The 19,157-nt window shown below is 42.8% G+C and overlaps 1 protein-coding gene across 1 annotated transcript in view; it reads right to left on the reverse strand.

The window, feature by feature from the left end:
- SH3YL1 (SH3 and SYLF domain containing 1) overlaps positions 1-19,157 on the reverse strand; it is a 47,409-nt gene that overhangs the window by 9,689 nt on the left and 18,563 nt on the right. Inside the window, exons 6-9 of the mRNA XM_010848436.1 lie at positions 17,668-17,780; positions 16,449-16,577; positions 12,457-12,628; positions 11,606-11,681 (exon numbers count right to left, since the gene is read on the reverse strand). Coding sequence (XP_010846738.1) covers positions 11,606-11,681; positions 12,457-12,628; positions 16,449-16,577; positions 17,668-17,780 — 490 coding nt within the window. The remainder of the gene's footprint in view (positions 1-11,605; positions 11,682-12,456; positions 12,629-16,448; positions 16,578-17,667; positions 17,781-19,157) is intronic.

Here is a 19,157-nt window from a genome sequence, read left to right on the forward strand (position 1 = left end):
AAGAATTTATACATAAATTTTATTTTAAAAATTTTATTTTACATAACACAATCATCTATTTAATAATTTCTTATAGATCGAGTTATCATGATCATTATAAGCACACATTGATCAAAACCTTAAAAATATTATAAATTCATTAATTTACTAAACATTAAAGTGTTACTTGAAATGTATTTCAACAGGTGGACTAGACTTTTAAAAATTGGTTCATATACACCATTCAGTTCACTTAAGTTGCTCAGTCGTGACCGATTCTTTGTGACCCCATGGATTGCAGCAGCTTCACGCATTGGAGAAGGAAATGGCAACCCACTTCAGTATTCTTGCCTGGAGAGTCCCAGGGATGGGGGAGCCTGGTGGGCTGCCGTCTATGGGGTCGCACAGAGTCGGACACGACTAAAGTGACTTAGCAGCAGCAGCAGCAGCAGGCTTACTCAAACTCATGTGCATCAAAACAGTGATACTATCCAATCATCTCATCCTTGTCCTCCCCTTCTCCTCCTGCCTTCTTCAATCTTTCACAGCATCAGGGTCTTTTCTAATGAGTCAGTTCTTCGCATCAGGTGGCCAAAGTACTGGAGTTTCAGCTTCAGCACCAGTCTTTCCAATGAATATTCAGGACTGATTTCCTTTAGGGTCAACTGGTTTGATCTCCTTGCAGTCCAAGGGACTCTCAAGAGTCTTCTCCAACACCACAGTTCAAAAGTATCAATTCTTTGGTGCTCAGCTTTTTGTATGGTCCAACTATCACATCCATACAAGACTACTGGGAAAAAACCTAGCTTTGACTATATGAACCTTTGTTGGCAAAGTAATGTCTCTACTTTTTAATATACTATCTAGGTTGCTCATAGCTTTTCTTCCAAGGAGCAAGCATCTTTTAGTTTCATGGCTGCAGTCACCATCTGCAGTGATTCTGGAGCCCAAGAAAATAAAATCCCTCACTGTTTCCATTGTTTCCCCATCCATTTGCCATGATGTGATGCGACTGGATGTCATGATCTTAGTTTTCTGAATACTGAGTTCTAATCCAGCTTTTTCACTCTCCTCTTTCACTTTCATCAAGAGGCTCTTTAGTTCCTCTTTGATTTCTGCCCTATGGTTGGTGTCATCTGCATATCTGAGGTTGATATTGATATTTCTCCTGGAAATCATGATTCCAGTTTGTGCTTCATCCAGTCTGGCATTTCACATGATGTACTCTGTCCATAGGTTAAATAAATAGGGTGACAATATACAGCCCTGACATACTCCTATCCCATTTGGAACCAGTCCATTGTTCCAAGTCCGGTTGTAACTATTGCTTCTTGACTTGCATATGGATTTTTCAGGAGACAGGTAAGGCGGTCTGGTATTCCCATCTCTTGAAGGATTTTCCAAAGTTTGTTGTGATCCACACAGTCAAAGGCTTTAGCACAGTCAATGAAGCAGAAGTAGACATTTTCCTGGAACTCTCTTGCTTTTCCTGTGACCCAACGGATGTTGGCAATTTGATCTCTGGTTCCTCTGCCTTTTATAAATCCAGCTTGAACATCTGGAAGTTCTCAGTTCACATACTACTGCAGCCTAGCTTGGAGAATTTTGAGCATTACTTTACTAGCGTGTGAGATGAGTGCAATTGTGCGGTAGTTTGAGCATTCTTTGGCATTGCCTTTCTTTGGGATTGGAATGAAAACTGACCTTTTCCAGTCCTGTGGCCACTGCTGAGTGTTCCAAATTTGCTGGCATATTGAGTGCAGCACTTTCACAGCATCATCTTTCAGGATTTGAAATAGCTCAGCTGGAATTCCATCACCTCCACTAGCTTTGTTCATAGTGATGCTTCTTAAGGCCCACTTGACTTTGAACTCCAGGATGTCTGGTTCTAGGTGAGTGATCACACCACTGGGGTTATCTGGGTCATTAAGATGTTTTTTGTATACTTCTTATGTGTATTCTTGACACCTCTTCTTAATACCTTCCGCTTTTGTTCGGTCCATACCATTTGTCCTTTATTGAGCCCATCTTTGCATGAAATGTTCCCTTGGTACCTCTAATTTTCTTGAAGAGATCTCTGGTCTTTCACATTCTATTGTTTTCCTCTATTTCTTTGCTTTGATCACTGAGGAAGGTTTTCTTTTCTCTCCTCACTATTCTTTGGAACTCTGTATTCAGATGGGTATATCTTTCTTTTTCTCCTTTGCCCTTTACTTCTCTTCTTTTCTCAGCCACTTGTAAGACCTCCTCAGACAATCACTTTGCCTTCGTTTTTCTTGAAGATGGTTTTGATCATCACCTCCTCTACAATGTCACAAACCTCCGTCCATAGTTCTTCAGGCACTCTGTCTATCAGATCTAATTCCTTGATCTATTTGTCACTTTCACTGTATATCGTAAGGGATTTTATTTAGGTCATACCTGAATTTAGGTCATATGCCGAGGATAACTATTATTCATGGAATGACATAGCTTCAACATAAAATTGTATCTCAGTGTTCTTTTTTAAAGATATCAATGCTAATAAAGATGGTTTTTAGAAAAACTAGAGAGGGCAAGAAAGATATTTTGTAAGAATGTGACAGAATTTTTTATTTCCCTTCTTAGATAGAGGTAAAAAAATTCTCATAATAGAGATCTATCATCAAAACAACAGCAATAATAAAATATCACTTATTAATTAATAAACTATTACTACTATAATTTTTATTTTGATGATAGCTATGTGATTTTATAAATAACTAATATATAATAATAATATTAATTACTATTCTTATTATAAATTCAGATAACAGTCCATTAGGTCTCCATTCAGCTTTGTTGAAAGCGACAAAAAATGTAATTCATCTAATTTACAAAATTATTTACTGTTCATCAGACTTACCAACTACACTAATATCAACTTTCATATTTCAGATTGTATCACTGTCCTTACATTTTGGGGACAATGTTGTAGTAGTATTAATAAGATAGTCTGGAGTTTGCTTATTCAAGTGTGAAAAAAACTACTGTGAAAGAATAGAAGACAAAGAGGGCAACATGTACATCATGTTCTCAACAAAGAACACGAGTGGAAGCCAGCCATCTGTAAACTGTACCTTAAATTACCTGTGCCCAGAAGCGCTTTCTCAATCTCTGTGTGCCCTTAGGGCTTCCCTGGTGGCTCTGTTGGTAAAGAATCTGTCTGCAATGCAGGAGACCCAAGTTCGACCCCTGGGTCAGGAAGATACCCTGGAGAAGGGCATGGCAACCCACTCCAGTATTCTTGCCAGGAGAATTCCATGGACAGAGGAGCCTGGTGGGCTACAGTCCACGGGGTCACAGAGTTGGACACTACTGAGCGAGTAAGCACATGCTTTCCTCATCTCTGTGTACCCCTTAAGGACAGAGGTGCATCAGTGTGAAGGCCTCTGGCCTAAGAAGTTTATGAATACAAAAATACAGAAATAAGCATTGGCAAGGTGGGGAAGAGGGAACAAATATCAGAGAATCTATTTTAAAAAACTGATGAGAAGTAAGAGATTTTGGGTAGGTGACCATATATAAGACAAAAGATGTGCAAATTAAGGCTTTCTCAACTATTAAAAGAAGCACTCTGAAAATAAATGGGAAAGCGTCTTGCACTCAACACAGCAAAACAAAATTACAAAGTACTTAGAAATAAATTTAACAAGAAAGGCACAGAAACCATGAAATCTTAGGAAAGACATAATATCTCTACAAATGGAAAGAGTAAAATAGGAAGATTATCATACAAATGCCAAATTTATTTGTCTATATGTATAATGTTACTGTAATTAATATTAAAAAATCATAGAGTTCATATAAGTACTTAACATTACTTTAACCAGAACTGCATATTGGTACTTGACAGGAGTACTGGTAAAATGCTCTTAATTAACTGAGGAGTAAGTATCTAGTAACTGCAAGAATGAAATACTTCAAGAAAACCTAGGACACTATGAAGGCAATGTACAGGAGAGAAGACCCTAACCACGCTAAAACACTGATGCTTTCAAACTGTGGTGCCGGAAAAGACCTTGAGGGTCCTTGGACAGCAAGGAGATCAAACCGGTCAATCCTAAAGGAAGTCAACCCTGAATACTCATTGGAAGGACTGATGCTGAAGTTGAAGGGCTGACTCACTGGAAAAGACCCTGAGGCTGGGAATGACTGGAGGCAAAAGGAGCAGGGCATGACAGAGGATGAGATGGTTAGATAGCATCACTGACTCAATGGACATGAACTTGAGCAAACTACAGGAGATATGGAGGGTACAGAGCCCGGCGCGCTGCAGTCCATGGGGCTGCAAAGAGCTGACTTAGCTGACTTAGCGGCTTAGCGACTGAGTAACAACAACTCCAACGTACAAAATCTGTAAGAAATAAGTGACAGATACCTTTACATAAATGTTAAAACATTGACATATGAAAGTTTATATATCAACTTTTATATTTCATATAGATTATGAACCACATGAAAACTGAGATCAACAAACAATACCTCTAGAGAAATAAACTGTCATCCAAATGAGAAACCCCTTAATATACAAAACACTCATACAAGTTGAAAACGCAACAAGTATTCCAAGAGAAAAAAATTAACCAATTAAATAGAGACTTTTAAGATAAGACTAAATTCCAAACACCAGCAATAAGATGAAAAAAGTGTTTAAATCACGAATAGGGACAAACACAGTCACTTAACAAGGAAATCTAACCCACTGTCAGACTAGTAAACACTTCAGGACACTCCAACACTACCAGTGACGAGGGATGACTGTGAGGCGTGTTGCGGTAGAGTGTGCACAGTGGGGAGTGTAGGTGCCTGATGAGGTGTACACAGTAGGGACGGTAGGTGTGTGATAGGAGTGTGCACAGTAGGGAGTGCAGGTGTCGGATAGGGTATACACAGTACGGCGTGTAGATGTTTGATAGGGGTATACACAGTAGGGCATGTAGGTGTCTGATGGGGTGTACACAGTAGGGCCTGTAGATGTTTGATTGGGGTGTACACAGTAGGGAGTGTAGGGGTCTGATAGGAGTGTACACAGTAGGGAGTGTAGGTGCCTGATGGGGTGACCCAGTAGGGAGTGTAGGTGTCTGATGGGGTGTACACAGTAGGGCCTGTAGGTATCTGAGTGGGATGTACACAGTAGGGCCTGTAGGTATCTGAGTGGGGTGTACACAGTAGGGCCTGTAGGTATCTGAGTGGGGTATACACAGTAGGGAGTGTAGGTGTCTGATAGGCGTGTGCACAGTAGGGAGTGTAGGGGTCTGATAGGAGTGTGCACAGTAGGGAGTGTAGGTCTCTGATAGGCGTGCGCATGGTGGGAGTGTAGGTCGTGGGTAATGGCTGACAGGACTGCAGTAGTAAAAACTTTAAAAGTCAATCTACCAAATCTCTTACAAATTTACAAATACATCCTTTCACCTACCATGTCTGTTCCTGGAAATTATCTTAAAATTTTTTCCACTATGTAGACAGCTTAAGAAATTAACTGTGACACTGCTTCGCATGGAATAAAAGCTGAAAGTTAATATCTATCAGTAGGAGAGTGGCTGAATAAAAATGTCCATCTACATGATGGAATACTGAATAGCCACTACAAGGAATTAAATGAACTGAGGAGTAAGTATCCAATAATTGCAAGAACACAGTTGATTCAGGGATTTCCGTGAGATGTTGCTGAGCAAAAGGACCAAATAAATCCCACGAACAAACAAGCTGTAGGAAAGCACGGAACTGTAGCAGCATTGTTGTGAGATGACCACAAAACACTGGGCCTGTGTGTCCACACGTTTGTACACATGCTTGTGTGTGGACGACACGGAGAAAATACGGAGGAACTACAGACACACGAGGAAAGTACTATTCCTACTGTTCCCATGGTTTGCTGGTGTGAGTATGGAGGAGAGTGGCGTGTAATTAGGACAGAGGAGAAATAGGAAAGAGGCAAGACTCCTAAAAGAAAAAGAAAAAAGTGCTTTCAAAAACTGTATTTATGAATCACATATACACCTAAATAAAATTATATATGTGAGGATATATAAGAAATTAAAAATTAAGATTCTGTTTTTTAATAAAGCACTTAGGAATAAGTCATATTTAAAATGAAAGGTTAAGAATAGATACAAATTTTAAACTTTGGTTTTATTGAATCAAAACCAGGTGTTCGCAACCAGGCATGATATGCTACATGAGAAAAGACGATGGGCATGTGAAAAAAACAGGAATCAGGCAACAAATACTAAAGCTGAAAAAGTAAAGGGAGGAGAAGAGTGGATGGTGAATAGAGTTGCGTCTGCAGAAACGTGCCCAGGCAAGCAGGTGAGCTGGCAAGCACACTGTGAAATCAGCGAGAGCAGCCCCTGCCGGGACAGGAAGCTTCCAAAGACAGAGGTCACTGCGGCAAACAGACAGAACAAGGCTGGTGCAGCAGGGGGACCCGTGACCAATGAGGCTAGATGTTAAAATACCTGCTCAGGAAGAATACGCAAGAGAAACAAACCTTCCAAGATTGTTCCACTGTTGGCCGAGAGGAGTTTCTTGAGATAAGGTAAGTAGCTTTTTAATCTACACTGACAAGTAACTGATATTGAAGACCAGCAGGATTTTTATGTAGGTATGATACAGATACCTACTCCCTCAGTGAGGAAATTTTAGAAACACTCTGTATTTTGAAGTATTCACATATAGGTCAGATTTTATGTAATCACTCCTATCTAAATTAAAAATAGATTCAATGCTCACATCTTGCTACAGAAAATAAGAGTGTAAGCAAATCAATCACCAGAACATAAATAAAAATTGACCATCCCTTTGGAGGAAGAAAGCAGCATCCCAAGAGAACAGGATACACAGCAAGTTGTGTGTGTGTTTAGGGCGTGGGGTGGGGCTCAGCGGCAAAGAACACGCCTGTCAATGTAGGAGACGCAGGAGACACAGGTTTGACCCCTGGGTTGGGAAGATCCCCTGGAGGAGGGAATGGCAACCCACTCCAGTATTCTTGCCTGGGAAACCCCACGGACAGGGGAGCATGGAGGGCTACAGTCCATGGGGTCGCAAAGAGTCAGACACGACTGAGTGACTGAGCACACACACACACACATACACATACACACTATAAAGAAAAATAGGTCTAGTTCCTGAGGCTCTGCCTCGATGAGGTAAATTTAGACAAGCTAAAGGCATAGCCAGGAATCAGTATGAGCACCATGAGTCGGGTTTCATGCTCATTTCTCACCTGGGCATGAAAACTGGGCACATGGATACAAAACACGGAGGGGGAGGGCAGGACCGGCTTTATGGCCTTGGCAGCACTTTGGCACTTAGAGTCCTTTGCCCAGAGCTTATCATATGCTGCTGACCGTTGAATAGCATGGGTTGCACTGTGTGGGTTCACTTACAAGTGGATTTTTCCTGATAACACTGGAAAATTTGTCTGAAAAAACTCAGATGAAACACACAGCCTAGAAATATCAAAAGAAATAAGGAAAAGCTAGGTGTGTCATGAATGCATGGAATTTATATAGATACTATTCTGTTTCACCATTTGCCACTGTAGGATACACACAAATCTTTTACTAGGAGCTAAAATTTATCAAAACTGATGTACATGCACACTCACACTCTCCATTTGCAGTGGAGAGAAATGTAAACAGATGTGAAGCTGCAGTATTTAGTCATAACCATATAAATGAACGTACTTATTGTACATACACGAGTACACATACTATACCCTGGAATACTTGTGTAGCCACCCCCCTGTTGCTGTGCTGAGGTGACGAGTGTTGCAAGTAACTGCCAAAGATGCTGACCTTAATCGTCTCCACGTGACGAGCTGTCTCTGCAGTCAATTGTGTATCACTATGATAAGCTCTCTTTCATGGTTCTGGTGTATTTTTCGTTGTGTTTAACACGACACTATAAACCTTGATTAACACCAAGGGACCCATAAAAAGTACCACTAGTGCTCCCGGAAGTGCTCCCAGGAAGCAGAGAAAAGTCATTACAGCGAAAGCTGAACTGCCTGACGTGTAGAAACAGGCCTGCAACTGCACCCGCCCGCCACTCCGACAGAAGTAAATTCAGGGCAAGAACCGCTTCTAAGAGAGAAAAGGAAATCCATGAAGTTGTTGCTGCAGCTACACCAACAGGCGCGGAAGCGCTGCACCTTCTGTGAAATCCCTTTTATCTTATCTTGCAAATGCAGCTTTTACGCGGGTGTGATAGACTCTAATAAGATGTGAGAAAAAGCAAAGTCATCATATGACAACTTAAAGCAGAAAGAAGGTGAAGGATCCAAAACTGGAGAACTAAATGCCAGCCAAGTTTGCTTTGATAATTTTAGTAAGAAGTTGGGCTTAAGTAACATCAAGATAACAGGAGAAGCAGCTTCTGCTGACCAAGAGGCAATAGCCACATCCCAGACGTCATTAAGAAAATCATTGACAAGAAAGAATATTTGCCTGAACAAGTTTTTAATGCAGATGAAACTACCCTATTCTGGGAAAATTGCAACCAAGGGCATTTATTAGTAAGGAAGAGAAGTGAGCACCAGGATTTAAGGCAGGAAGGGACAGACAAGCTCTACTCTTCCGAGCACAGGCACTGGAGTTCATGACCAGGTCTGGCCTCCTCTATAGAACTGCTAACCCCCAGCCTAGAAGGGGAACAGATAAACACAAGCTGACAACCTTTGGCTGTGCAAAAAGAAGGCCTGGATCATGACAACTCTTCTTCTTTTTTTGGTCCCTGACATCAGGAAGCACTGTGCCACTAAGGGACTGCCTTTTAAAGTTCTTTTGATGTTGGACAATGCCCCTGGCCACCCAAGAACCCCACAAGTTCAGCTCCATGAGTAGACCACCAAGGGGTGTTGCTGGCCTCAAACACAACATCTCAAACCTCTATATCATCAGGACTTTTAAAGGTACTCTACACAAAGAACTGCTGATGCTGTGGAAGAGAATGCCTAGAGCGAGAACAGTATGCGAGTCTGGAAGATTACACCACTGAAGATGCCATTTCTTATAGAAAAAGCCATGAAAGCCATCACGCCTGAAACAATAAATTCCTGCTGGAGAAAACTGTTCCAGATGTCATACATGACTTCAGAGAATTTACAATAGAGCCAATCAAGGAAATCAGGAAATAGATTGCAAATACAGCAAAATAGGTGGGGGAAGGGTGGCTGTGAAGGGTCTCAAGACATGGGTCTTGGAGACTTTCAAGAGCTAATGGACACCACATCAGAGGAATTAGCAAAAGATGACTTGATGCAGATGAGAGCTCTTGAATCAGTGCCAGACAATGAGGAAAAAGATGCAGGAGCAGTGCCAGACAAACTGACACCAGACAGTCTGGTGGAGGGCTCTGCTTACTCAAGTGAGAGTGAAAGCAGCAGTCCCTCAGTCGTGTCCGACTCTCTGTGACCCCAAGGACTGCAGCCCGCCAGGCTCCTCTGCCCATGGGATTCTCCAGGCGACAATACTGGGGTGACTTGCCACGCCCTTCTCCAGGTGATCTTCCCGACCCAGGGGTCAAACCTGAGTCTCTCACATCTCCCGCATTGCCAGGCAGATTCCTTAATGCTTGAGCTACCGGGCAGCCCCTGCTTATTCAAGCCTGCTTTTAAACTTCTTTTTCAACATGGATCTTGTATGATAAAAGCAAACAGTGGAAGGAGGACTGGGACCCTGTACACACATTCTTAGAGAAATGAAAAAGCAAAAAAGTCAGACAGAAATTATGATGTGTTTCCATAAAGGGACATCGAGGGTGCCTGCCTCTCTTGCCTCTCTTCCCCCCACCCCGCCCCGCTCCACTTCTGCCACCCCTGGGGCAGCAGGACCACCCCATCCTCTTCCCCTTCCTTCTCCTCAGCCTGCTCAACATGAAGATGAGGAGGAAGACGACCTCTGTGATGACCCACCTCCACTTAATGAACAGTAAATAATCATCATGTCATTCAGTTAACAAACTTATCTGCTGTGTATGCGCATGTCCCCCTGTGAAAATCTAATAACTGTGAGAGGCCTCTGCCATCACCAACATCGCCTAAGTGTTCACCACATAGCACACTGTGTGCAAGGCTTGTGAAGAAGTGGAAAGGCAATCCTCACACAGGCCAAGATGAGCCACATATGATACAAAATTAACGACGTGCTAGTTTTCTCACTGTTGAGTAACTTGGCTTTCAAAGAATTACATTACTGCATAGCATGCCTCTCTCTCTCTTCTTGTAGAAACTATCAGTCTTCATCACATGTAAGTGGTTTTAAAAAAATGTATCAATGTTTCTAATATTTATTATGAATATGGCTGTAATACTGTATGCCAAAAAACTTTACAGTTCTCCATTCATCAGTATATAAGCTAAGCTACCATAAAGCAATCATATTGCTGCTTACTTTTATCAATGCATGAATCATTATATCTGTAAATGCGAATTTCTTTTTCCTATTAATTTTTTATGTTAGTATTACATATAACATTCACAGTGTTTTGTGTCACATAAGACAATATTGACATGGGTACTGACAGACAATTCATCTTGTAAACAGATGATGTAAACTTCTGGTATAAATAAATACAGTACAATATCATCAATATATTTTCATTTCCTTATACTTTTCTTAATATTTTTTCTAGTTTACTTTGTATAGGAATACAGTAGGTAACATATATGATTTATAAAATATGTGTTAATCAACTGTTTATGTTATCAGTAAGGCTTCCAGGCAGCTGTGGGCTATTAGTAAAGTTTTGGGGGAGTCAAAAGTTATATATATATATATATATTTTTTTGACTTTGGCAAGAGGGGTTGGTGCCTCAGACCCTTGCATTATTCGGGGGTTCGTGGTACATCTTCCTGTAATTGCAGTTACTTTTCCACATGTCATCTCTCTGCTCCTAGAGGGAAAGTTCTTTAAAGGCAGGAGATAAGTTAGCTTCATCACTGTGCTCTTAAAAGCCATAGCACAATGCCACTTGCATAATAGTTAATCATTGTATGGAACACTGCCTACTTTACTACATTGCTATTTACTGGAAGCCTCTGCACATGAAAACCAGAATTCCAAAAGTGACTGTCATAAAAATGAGTAATGGAAAGAGGAGTAAAGGCCAAAAACCTGATGCTTTATGAATTTATTCTATTTTACAACCCTGAGCTATTTAGTAACCCTAGAAAATAGGGTTTCTATTTTGTGAAACCCTGAGCTTCCAAGAATGTATGGTAAAATCAATATTCAGAAATATAAATCTATGTGTATAAGAGAAAAACAGGTTTATTGTTTCCATTTCAAATCAGCAGAATAATAGTGTTTGGAAGAGATGCAAAAAAAAAAAAAAAAGAAGAAGAGGAGAGAGAAAAACTTTAAAGGTAAATCTCTGTCACTGGAAAAAGCATTTTCTGAATGAGAATAAACATTTTCACAAATGACAGGAATGACAATTAGCCTCATGTGTTTAGAAGAGGCCAAGCATTTGGTTTTTTTTTTTTTCTTTAATATGCATCAGTTCTTCTATTGGACTCTAAAGCTATAACTTTTGATTTCTTAATAATATTTCATAATTACTTAATTATAACTGTATTTGAATTGCAACAAAAACACTTACTTTGAGAGCCAGAACTCAGCTGTACTTGTGCAGATGATTGCTCTGGTCTTGACGATGGTTTTGGAGGCAATTTAGCCTGGGAAGAGCAGGAAAAAATGCACATGATTTTAAAACTGTTTTTACTTAGGAGCATATGTACCGCCCCCGCCAGTGCATGTACATGCGAACGCTAGCCCCTGCACTCATTAGCAGAGCACACACGCTGCTCCCGGCCACCCCTGGTTGAACTGGACAACAGGCGGGTGACCGCAGGGGCCGCGCTTCTGCAGCCGGAAGCATCCCTCCTCCCAGCCCCGCAACTGCGCAGGAGGAGACAGTGATGAGCCGAGCGGAGCTATGAACCCAGCGCAGAAGGCTCTCCGCGCATCAAGGCACCAGGCCGGCAGCGGTTATTAGTATTATTAATTAGTATTATAAAGGTCTATCCTCGCAGAAAGGCAATCAAAGAAAACTGCGTTTCTTCCTGAAATTTGTATAGATGATTGTCAAGGTTTTATGACATTTTCCACAAGAACTGTATGCAAATGAAATTACAAGGGAGGTTTCGTAGGGTGTTTAGAATCGGATACGAATGATGTGTGTGTTAGTCGCTCAGTCCCATCTGACTCTTTGTGACCCAATGGACTGTGGCCCACCAGGCTCCTCCGTCCAAGGAAATGTCCAGGCGAGAATACTGGAGGGGTAGCCATGCCCTCCTCCAGGGGGTCTTCCCTGGGTCAAGATGGAACCCAGGCCCACCACATTGCAGGCAGATTATGGACTGAGCCACCCGGGAAGCCAATATCAAAGACAGAATAGTCTATATGAAGAAATTCTCTGCAGCTACTAAGAAAAATAGAGAAACCCAGCACCACCGAAGCCTTCTTCTGCTCCCGGGCGGCTCTTCTGGCGTTGACTCGTTGTCCTTCGCTTTCATACTTCTCAGTAAAGGAATCCAGAACTTCATACAGGTCTTCCGCTTGAGCAGGCCGTGTTATATCGCCAAATAAAATGTCGTAGGCTCGAATGTCTTGACAATAAAATCTAACAGGAAACATATGAAGAACCCTTATTTTGCAGACATAGATTTTTTTCTCCCACCAGGCTCCCCCATCCCTGGGATTCTCCAGGCAAGAATACTGGAGTGGGTTGCCATTTCCTTCTCCACTCCAGTATTCTTGCCTAGCTTTTCTAGAGATGAATGCAGGACACACACCCATGTATGCTGGGGTGCTTCACTTGCCTACTGCACTTTACAGAAACCACTCTTCAAACACTAACTACCCATGTTAGGGCCCAAATTCATCCCTCTAAGCTTACCTCTAGAGGCACTGCCATAAGTGGTCTGATATTTATGTCCTTTTCCCAATAATATAAAAGCACTTCACATAAACATACATTTATACATAAAAACATATATATATCATTCATATATAAACATATATATACACATATATTAAACACTTATGGACATGTACCTACAAGCACATACATTTTTTACAGGTTTTTGCTTTACAAGTTTCTTATAAAAATGGTGCCAACCTATAGTTCCCTAAAATGTTTATTTGTAACAAAATTATCTAAGGATTTGCCTTACATGTTTGGAAGCCCTGCAGTTGATTAAAAAGTATATTTGTTTTAGTTTATCCAGGAATTAGGTGAACTTTTGTGGGAAAATCTTCCAAAGGCCTAGAATCACACATTTCTAAAAGCATTCTTCACTTAAATTTCTCAAATTAATAAAACCAGAAGTAAAAACATTTCTCTTGACTTTACAAGTTAGAGAGTTCTGCAAGCCTTGCTTTCCCCCATTCCTCCCATTTTCTGGTTGTTGAGGTCTGCACTGAACATTACTGAACGAGTGTGGGATTCCAGGTGGAAAAGCACCACAGACATGGCTCCTGCCTTCTCTCTGTCAGCCGTGAGCAGCAGGCGTTCATCTGCCGCCAGCAGGGCCAGGTCTGTCAGGGTCACTGGTGTGGGATTCCTGCCGTTTCCACAAGAAGTCCTCTCAGTCCTAGCTTTTTACCTTTTCCTGGGCAATTAAGACACATTTTAGTGGAAATTTGGAAGCGCAGTTTTGGGAACTATTAGCTAGATGCCAGGTTAAAGAGGAAGTTCCTTGTTCCCTGTTAGGATACTTCCAATCTTGTATTTTTTTAGATCAAAACTGGTCTGTGAGTTATGGAAGAAAGACAAAGGCTGAGTATACCAATCGGGAGCCTCTTACAGTGATGAGCACTGCGCTTTTATTACGCTGGTACAAGAGTAACCGTGGTTTCAGACCATGAATTTTAAATCATTATAGTAGTCGTAGTAGTAGTTGCTCAGTCGTGTCCAACTCTTTGCGACCCCATGGACCCCGCCAGTCTCTTCTGTCCATGGGATTTTCCAGGCAAGAATACTGGAGTGGATTGCCATTCCCTTCTCCAGAGGATCTTCCTGATCCAGGAATCGAACCGTGGTCTCCTGCATTGCAGGAGACCTCTTAACCCTTTGAGCTACAGGGAAGACCTTAAATCATTATAAATCATTATAAATCATTATACCTAGGTTCAAAAGCATCTTTATTATATAGGAACCATTACAATCAACACATTTTTGCCAACAAAAACTAAGTGCTTATTCCTGCAGTGTAAACTCCGTGCTTCAGGACTCAGTGAGCTCCTGGAAAGCATTTTCTGCCTCCCACTGGTTGTGGGAGAATTCTGCCTGCAGAAAGCTGTTGAGATGCTTGAAGAGTGGAAGTCAGCTGGCGAGAGATCGGGTGAGTACGGTGGATGAAGCAAAACTCTGTGGCCCTATTTGTTCACCTTCTGAAGCGGCAGTTGTGTGACAGGTGGCAGGCGTTATCACGCAGAAGAATTTGGCTCATTCTGATGACCAATGGCAGCTGCAGGTACTGCAGGTTTTGAAGCATCTCTTCAATTTGCTGAGCATACTTCTCAGAGGTAATGGTTTTGCCAGGATTCAGAAAGCTGTAGTGGATAAGATCAGCAGCAGACCACCAAGCAGTGGCCATGATCTTTTTTGGTGCAAGTTTGGCTTTGGGAAGTGCTTTGGAGCTTCTTCTCAGTCCAACAACTGAGCTGGTCATCACCAGTTGTTGAATAAAATCCTCCTTTCATCACATGTCACAATCCAATCAAGAAATGGTTCACTACTGTTGTTTAGAATAAGAGAAGACTACACTTCAAAACGATTCTTCTGATTTTTGGTCAGCTCATGAAGCACCCTGAAGAAGGCAATGGCACCCCACTCCAGTACTCTTGCCTGGAAAATCCCATGGACGGAGGAGCCTAGTAGGCTGCAGTCCATGGGGTCAAGAAGAGTTGGACACGACCGAGTGACTTCACTTTCACACATTGGAGAAGGAAATGGCAACCCACTCCCGTGTTCTCACCTGGAGAATCCCAGGGACGGTAGAGCCTGGTGGGCTGCCATCTATGGGGTCCCACAGAGTCAGACACGACTGAAGTGACTTAGCAGCAGCAGCAGCAGCATGAAGCACCCACTTATTGAGCTTTTTCACCTTTCCAATTTGCTTCAAATGCAGAATGACTGTAGAATGGCCGACACTGAATTCTTTGGCAATTTGTCATGTAGTTGTAAAAGGCTTAGATTCATTGATGGCTCCCAATTGATTGTTGTCAACTTCTGATGGCCCACGACTACGCTCCTCACCTTCAAAGCTCTCGTCTCCCTGCAAAACTTCCTGAACCACCACTGCACTGCAGGTTCATTAGCAGTTCCTGGACCAAGCGCACTGCTGGTACTGCAAGTGGTCTCTGCTACTTCACGACCCATTTTGAACTCGAATAAAAAAATCACTCGAATTTGCTTTGTGTCTAAACATCATTTCCCTTATCTAAAATAAATATAAAATAAACAGCAAGTAATAAGTCATTAGCAAAAAACATAAAGGGAGAAATGAGCATTAAAATTAAGTATAACATAACCATATTTATTTAAGAATGGATTCCAATATCAAATGACAAAGTTCAACAATGTAAAACTGCTATTACTTTCGCACCAACCTAATACATTATGAGGACGGCTTCTTTCCTTCTACCTCATGAACCAGCCTCTGCCAGCTTCACAATTTTCTTCTGCAGCTTCCACGCCTCTCACCACCTTCACAGAGTTGAAGAGAATTAGGGCCTTGCTCTGGATGATGCTTTGGCTGAAGGCAATGTTGTGCTTGCTTTGGATCTTCAATCCAAATCATTAAAACTGTCTGTATCAGTGATAAGGCTGTTTTGCTTTCCTATCGCTCATGCTTTCACTGGTGTGGCACCTGTCACTTCCTTCGGGAACTTCTCCTTTGCAGTCACAGCTTGGCTGACTTCGGCACCAGAGGCCTAGCTCTCGGCCTGTCTCAGCTTTGACGTGCCTTCCTCATTAAGCTCAGGCATTTTCAGCTCTTGGTTTAAACTAAGAGATGTGCAGCTCTTCACTTGAACACTTGGAGGTCCTTGTTAATTTCAATGTATTGTATCTAAGGGAACCGGGAGGCCTGAGGAGAGGGACAGAGCCTCGGGGAGGGGCGGTCAGAACACAGACACGCTGACTGACTAGGTTCTCCCCTGACAGGGCGCAGCGCCTGATGTCCCAAACAACCACAACCGCAACATCCAAGGTCACAGATCGCAGACCACCGGAGCTGATGTACTAATGAAAAAGCTTGAAATCCTGTAGGAATTACCAAAACGTGACACAGAGACGCAAAGTGAGCAGGTGCTGTTGGAAACTCGGTGCCAGCAGACTTGCCGTACGAAGGTGCTCTGTACACTCCTAAGAACCATATGAATCTACAAAGCCTCATTTTCTTCAGATCAATTAAAATTATTTGCCTTAGACTTACTTTCGGTTAGTTTCCTTCCTCTCAATCAAACAGCTGCCTTCTAAAGATATGCCGGCGAAGAGGCCTCTTGACTTGCAGTAAGTAAAGACGGCAGCTGAGCTTCTTAGGGAGACATTTCCTTCTAAATTCCTGCAAAACAGCATCCCAGAACTGTGAGCATCTTCACCTAAAGGTGGCTGTCTGACGGGCACTAACTTCCAACCCAAAAGAAGGGTCTCGCCCTAACCTACTTCTCGCCCTATGCCTACTTTATGTTTATATATTTCACTTCCTGCTGGCCTAAGCTAGGTGTGTTGAAGGTGCTTCAGAGGAAAGGACAGTTCACAGCACGACATAGTAGGCAAGATGGTTGAAGGACAAGGTGATACACGGGAAGAACACATGTTGAGCTGAGATTTTCCAACTTTGTCTTCTTTTACCAAAACAGGGAAGTGCATCTCAAGAGTAAAAGTCTGTGGTTCTTTTTACTGTGAGTATTTTCATAGAACTCAGAAACATTTTTAAATGATTTTACTGACTTCTACAAACAGTCTGAGTTTAAAATATTTAATTGCTCAATTAACTCAAGATTAGTTATTCATTAATAGAGAAGGGAAAACCACAGTATTGTAAACATCACTCAGTAAAACACTTCCACTTCAGTTTTTCACAATGTAGTTTGGAAAAATGCTTTTCTTTTTTTTTTCCTGATCAATGCTACTCTTTCTCAGTTAATTAAAACTGACTTGACCTGGCTCCTTCAAAGCATATATATACATTTTATGTTAATCCTGCATTGCTGAAAATTGAGTTTCTTTTTACATGTGTTAGTTTCAGATTTTCTCATTTTATTACACTGGCTGTGCTTTGTAAGTTTCTTATTTGTAAGCAACCTCAAACCCTCTCTGCATGTGTGTGTGCTTAGTCATGTCCGACTCTTTGGATCCCATGGACTGTAGCCCGCCAGTCTCCTCTGTCCACGGGATTCCCAGGCAAGAATACTGGAGTGGGAGGCCACTTCCTCCTTCAGGGGACCTTCCTTATTCAGGGATCCTTGTCTCTCTGTCTCCTGCATTGGCAGGTGGATTCTCTACCACTGCTCCACCTGGGAAAATCCCCTGGGACATGTGTAAATCATAAATTTCTGTCATTCTAATTCAATTTTCTCTTAATGCAAAACAATATGGTTTTTAAAGTTTTTACTGTCCATAGCTGCTCAGAAAGGGTTTCGAGCACTCACCTTCCCAAGGGCCCCACGGCCACTGTGAGGTTCCCGCCAAGTGTTAGGTTACCACCTTTTGCAAAAGCTTCTACTGCTCTGTCATAGTTCAAAATTATTACCAAGTCCGATACCTGAAAAGTAGAGCCATGTATTTTAAAATAATCCCGCCTGTACATCATTTAAAATATGTTTATTACAACTCAAACATGCAGTATGTAATGCAGCAAGAATTTCAATGTGGTCAAAGGAAGAGCACAGAAACAGAGTCGCGCTTTACTTTCAGCTGAGGACTTAAGCAGCCCCCTTCCCCCAGGTAAAGAGAGGGGCCGGGCACCCACCGGGGGCCCCCGGGGCCGCTCCAGCTTCTCCACAGCCTCGTGGGTGAGTGAGGCCGGGTGGGCTGTCCTAGTGACCGGCTCACACTCAGGTAGGTGTGAAAGGTCAAAGGACTTTCTCAAACTAAACACTCGGCGAAGGCTGAGCCGGAGAATGGGAGTGAGGAGCAGGCCGGAAGGTCGGGGGTCTGAGGTCTGGATCCCACCCACGACCCCACCCCACCCCGCACAGACCTGCAAGATGTCAGGAGGAAGACTTGTTGCCACTAGCTGTGCCTATCACCACGTTAGTCTCCAAGCACAATACAAGCGAAGCTGGAGGGAGAACACGCCCGGGGGGTGTATTCTTCAGACTCTGGGGCAGGACCGCCAGGAGGGCTGACAGGGTCCCAGGGCCGTTGCGGGTACCTTTGGCCTTTTCATACTTAAAGTCCACAAGAGGACCCACCCCCTGAGCTACGTGCCCAGAAAACAGGTCAAGTGCCCAGAAAGCAGAAGGCAGGAGGGCTTAGCTGGATATCTGGGCTCAAAATGAAAACCATCTGGGTGATAACTCCTCTTATGCCCCCTGCACACTGTATGTGTGTGTGCGTGTTAGTCGCTCACTTGTCCGACTCTTTTCGACCCCCTGGACTGTAGCCTGCCAGGTTCCTTCGTCCGTGGAATTCTCCAGGCAGGAATACTGGAGTGGGTTGCCATTTCCTTCTCCAGCACATTGCATGACCTTGGGCAAATTGAGCAGTTCAGAGCCTCAGTCTCCTTCTCTGTAAAATGGGCATAATAGTAGTTCCCACATTTATAAGTACATGCATTGGAGAAGGAAATGGCAACCCACTCCAGTGTTCTTGCCTGGAGAATCCCAGGGACAGAGGAGCGTGGTGGGCTTCCGTCTATGGGGTCGCACAGAGTCGGACACGACTGAAGCGACTTGCAGCAGCAGCAGTACTCACATAGGCATGTGCATTGTTGTTGTTCAGCCACTAAATTGTGTCCGACTCTTGGCGACCACATGGACTGCAGCATGCTAGGCTCCCCTGCCCTCCACCGTCTCCCTGCTGCTGCTGCTAAGTCGCTTCAGTCGTGTCCGACTCTGTGCGACCCCACAGACGGCAGCCCACCAGGCTTCCCTGTCCCTGGGATTCTCCAGGCGAGAACACTGGAGTGGGTTGCCAT

The sequence above is a fragment of the Bison bison genome, unplaced genomic scaffold (genome assembly GCF_000754665.1).
Source record: "Bison bison bison isolate TAMUID 2011002044 unplaced genomic scaffold, Bison_UMD1.0 scf7180017864266, whole genome shotgun sequence".
NCBI lineage: Eukaryota > Metazoa > Chordata > Mammalia > Artiodactyla > Bovidae > Bison > Bison bison.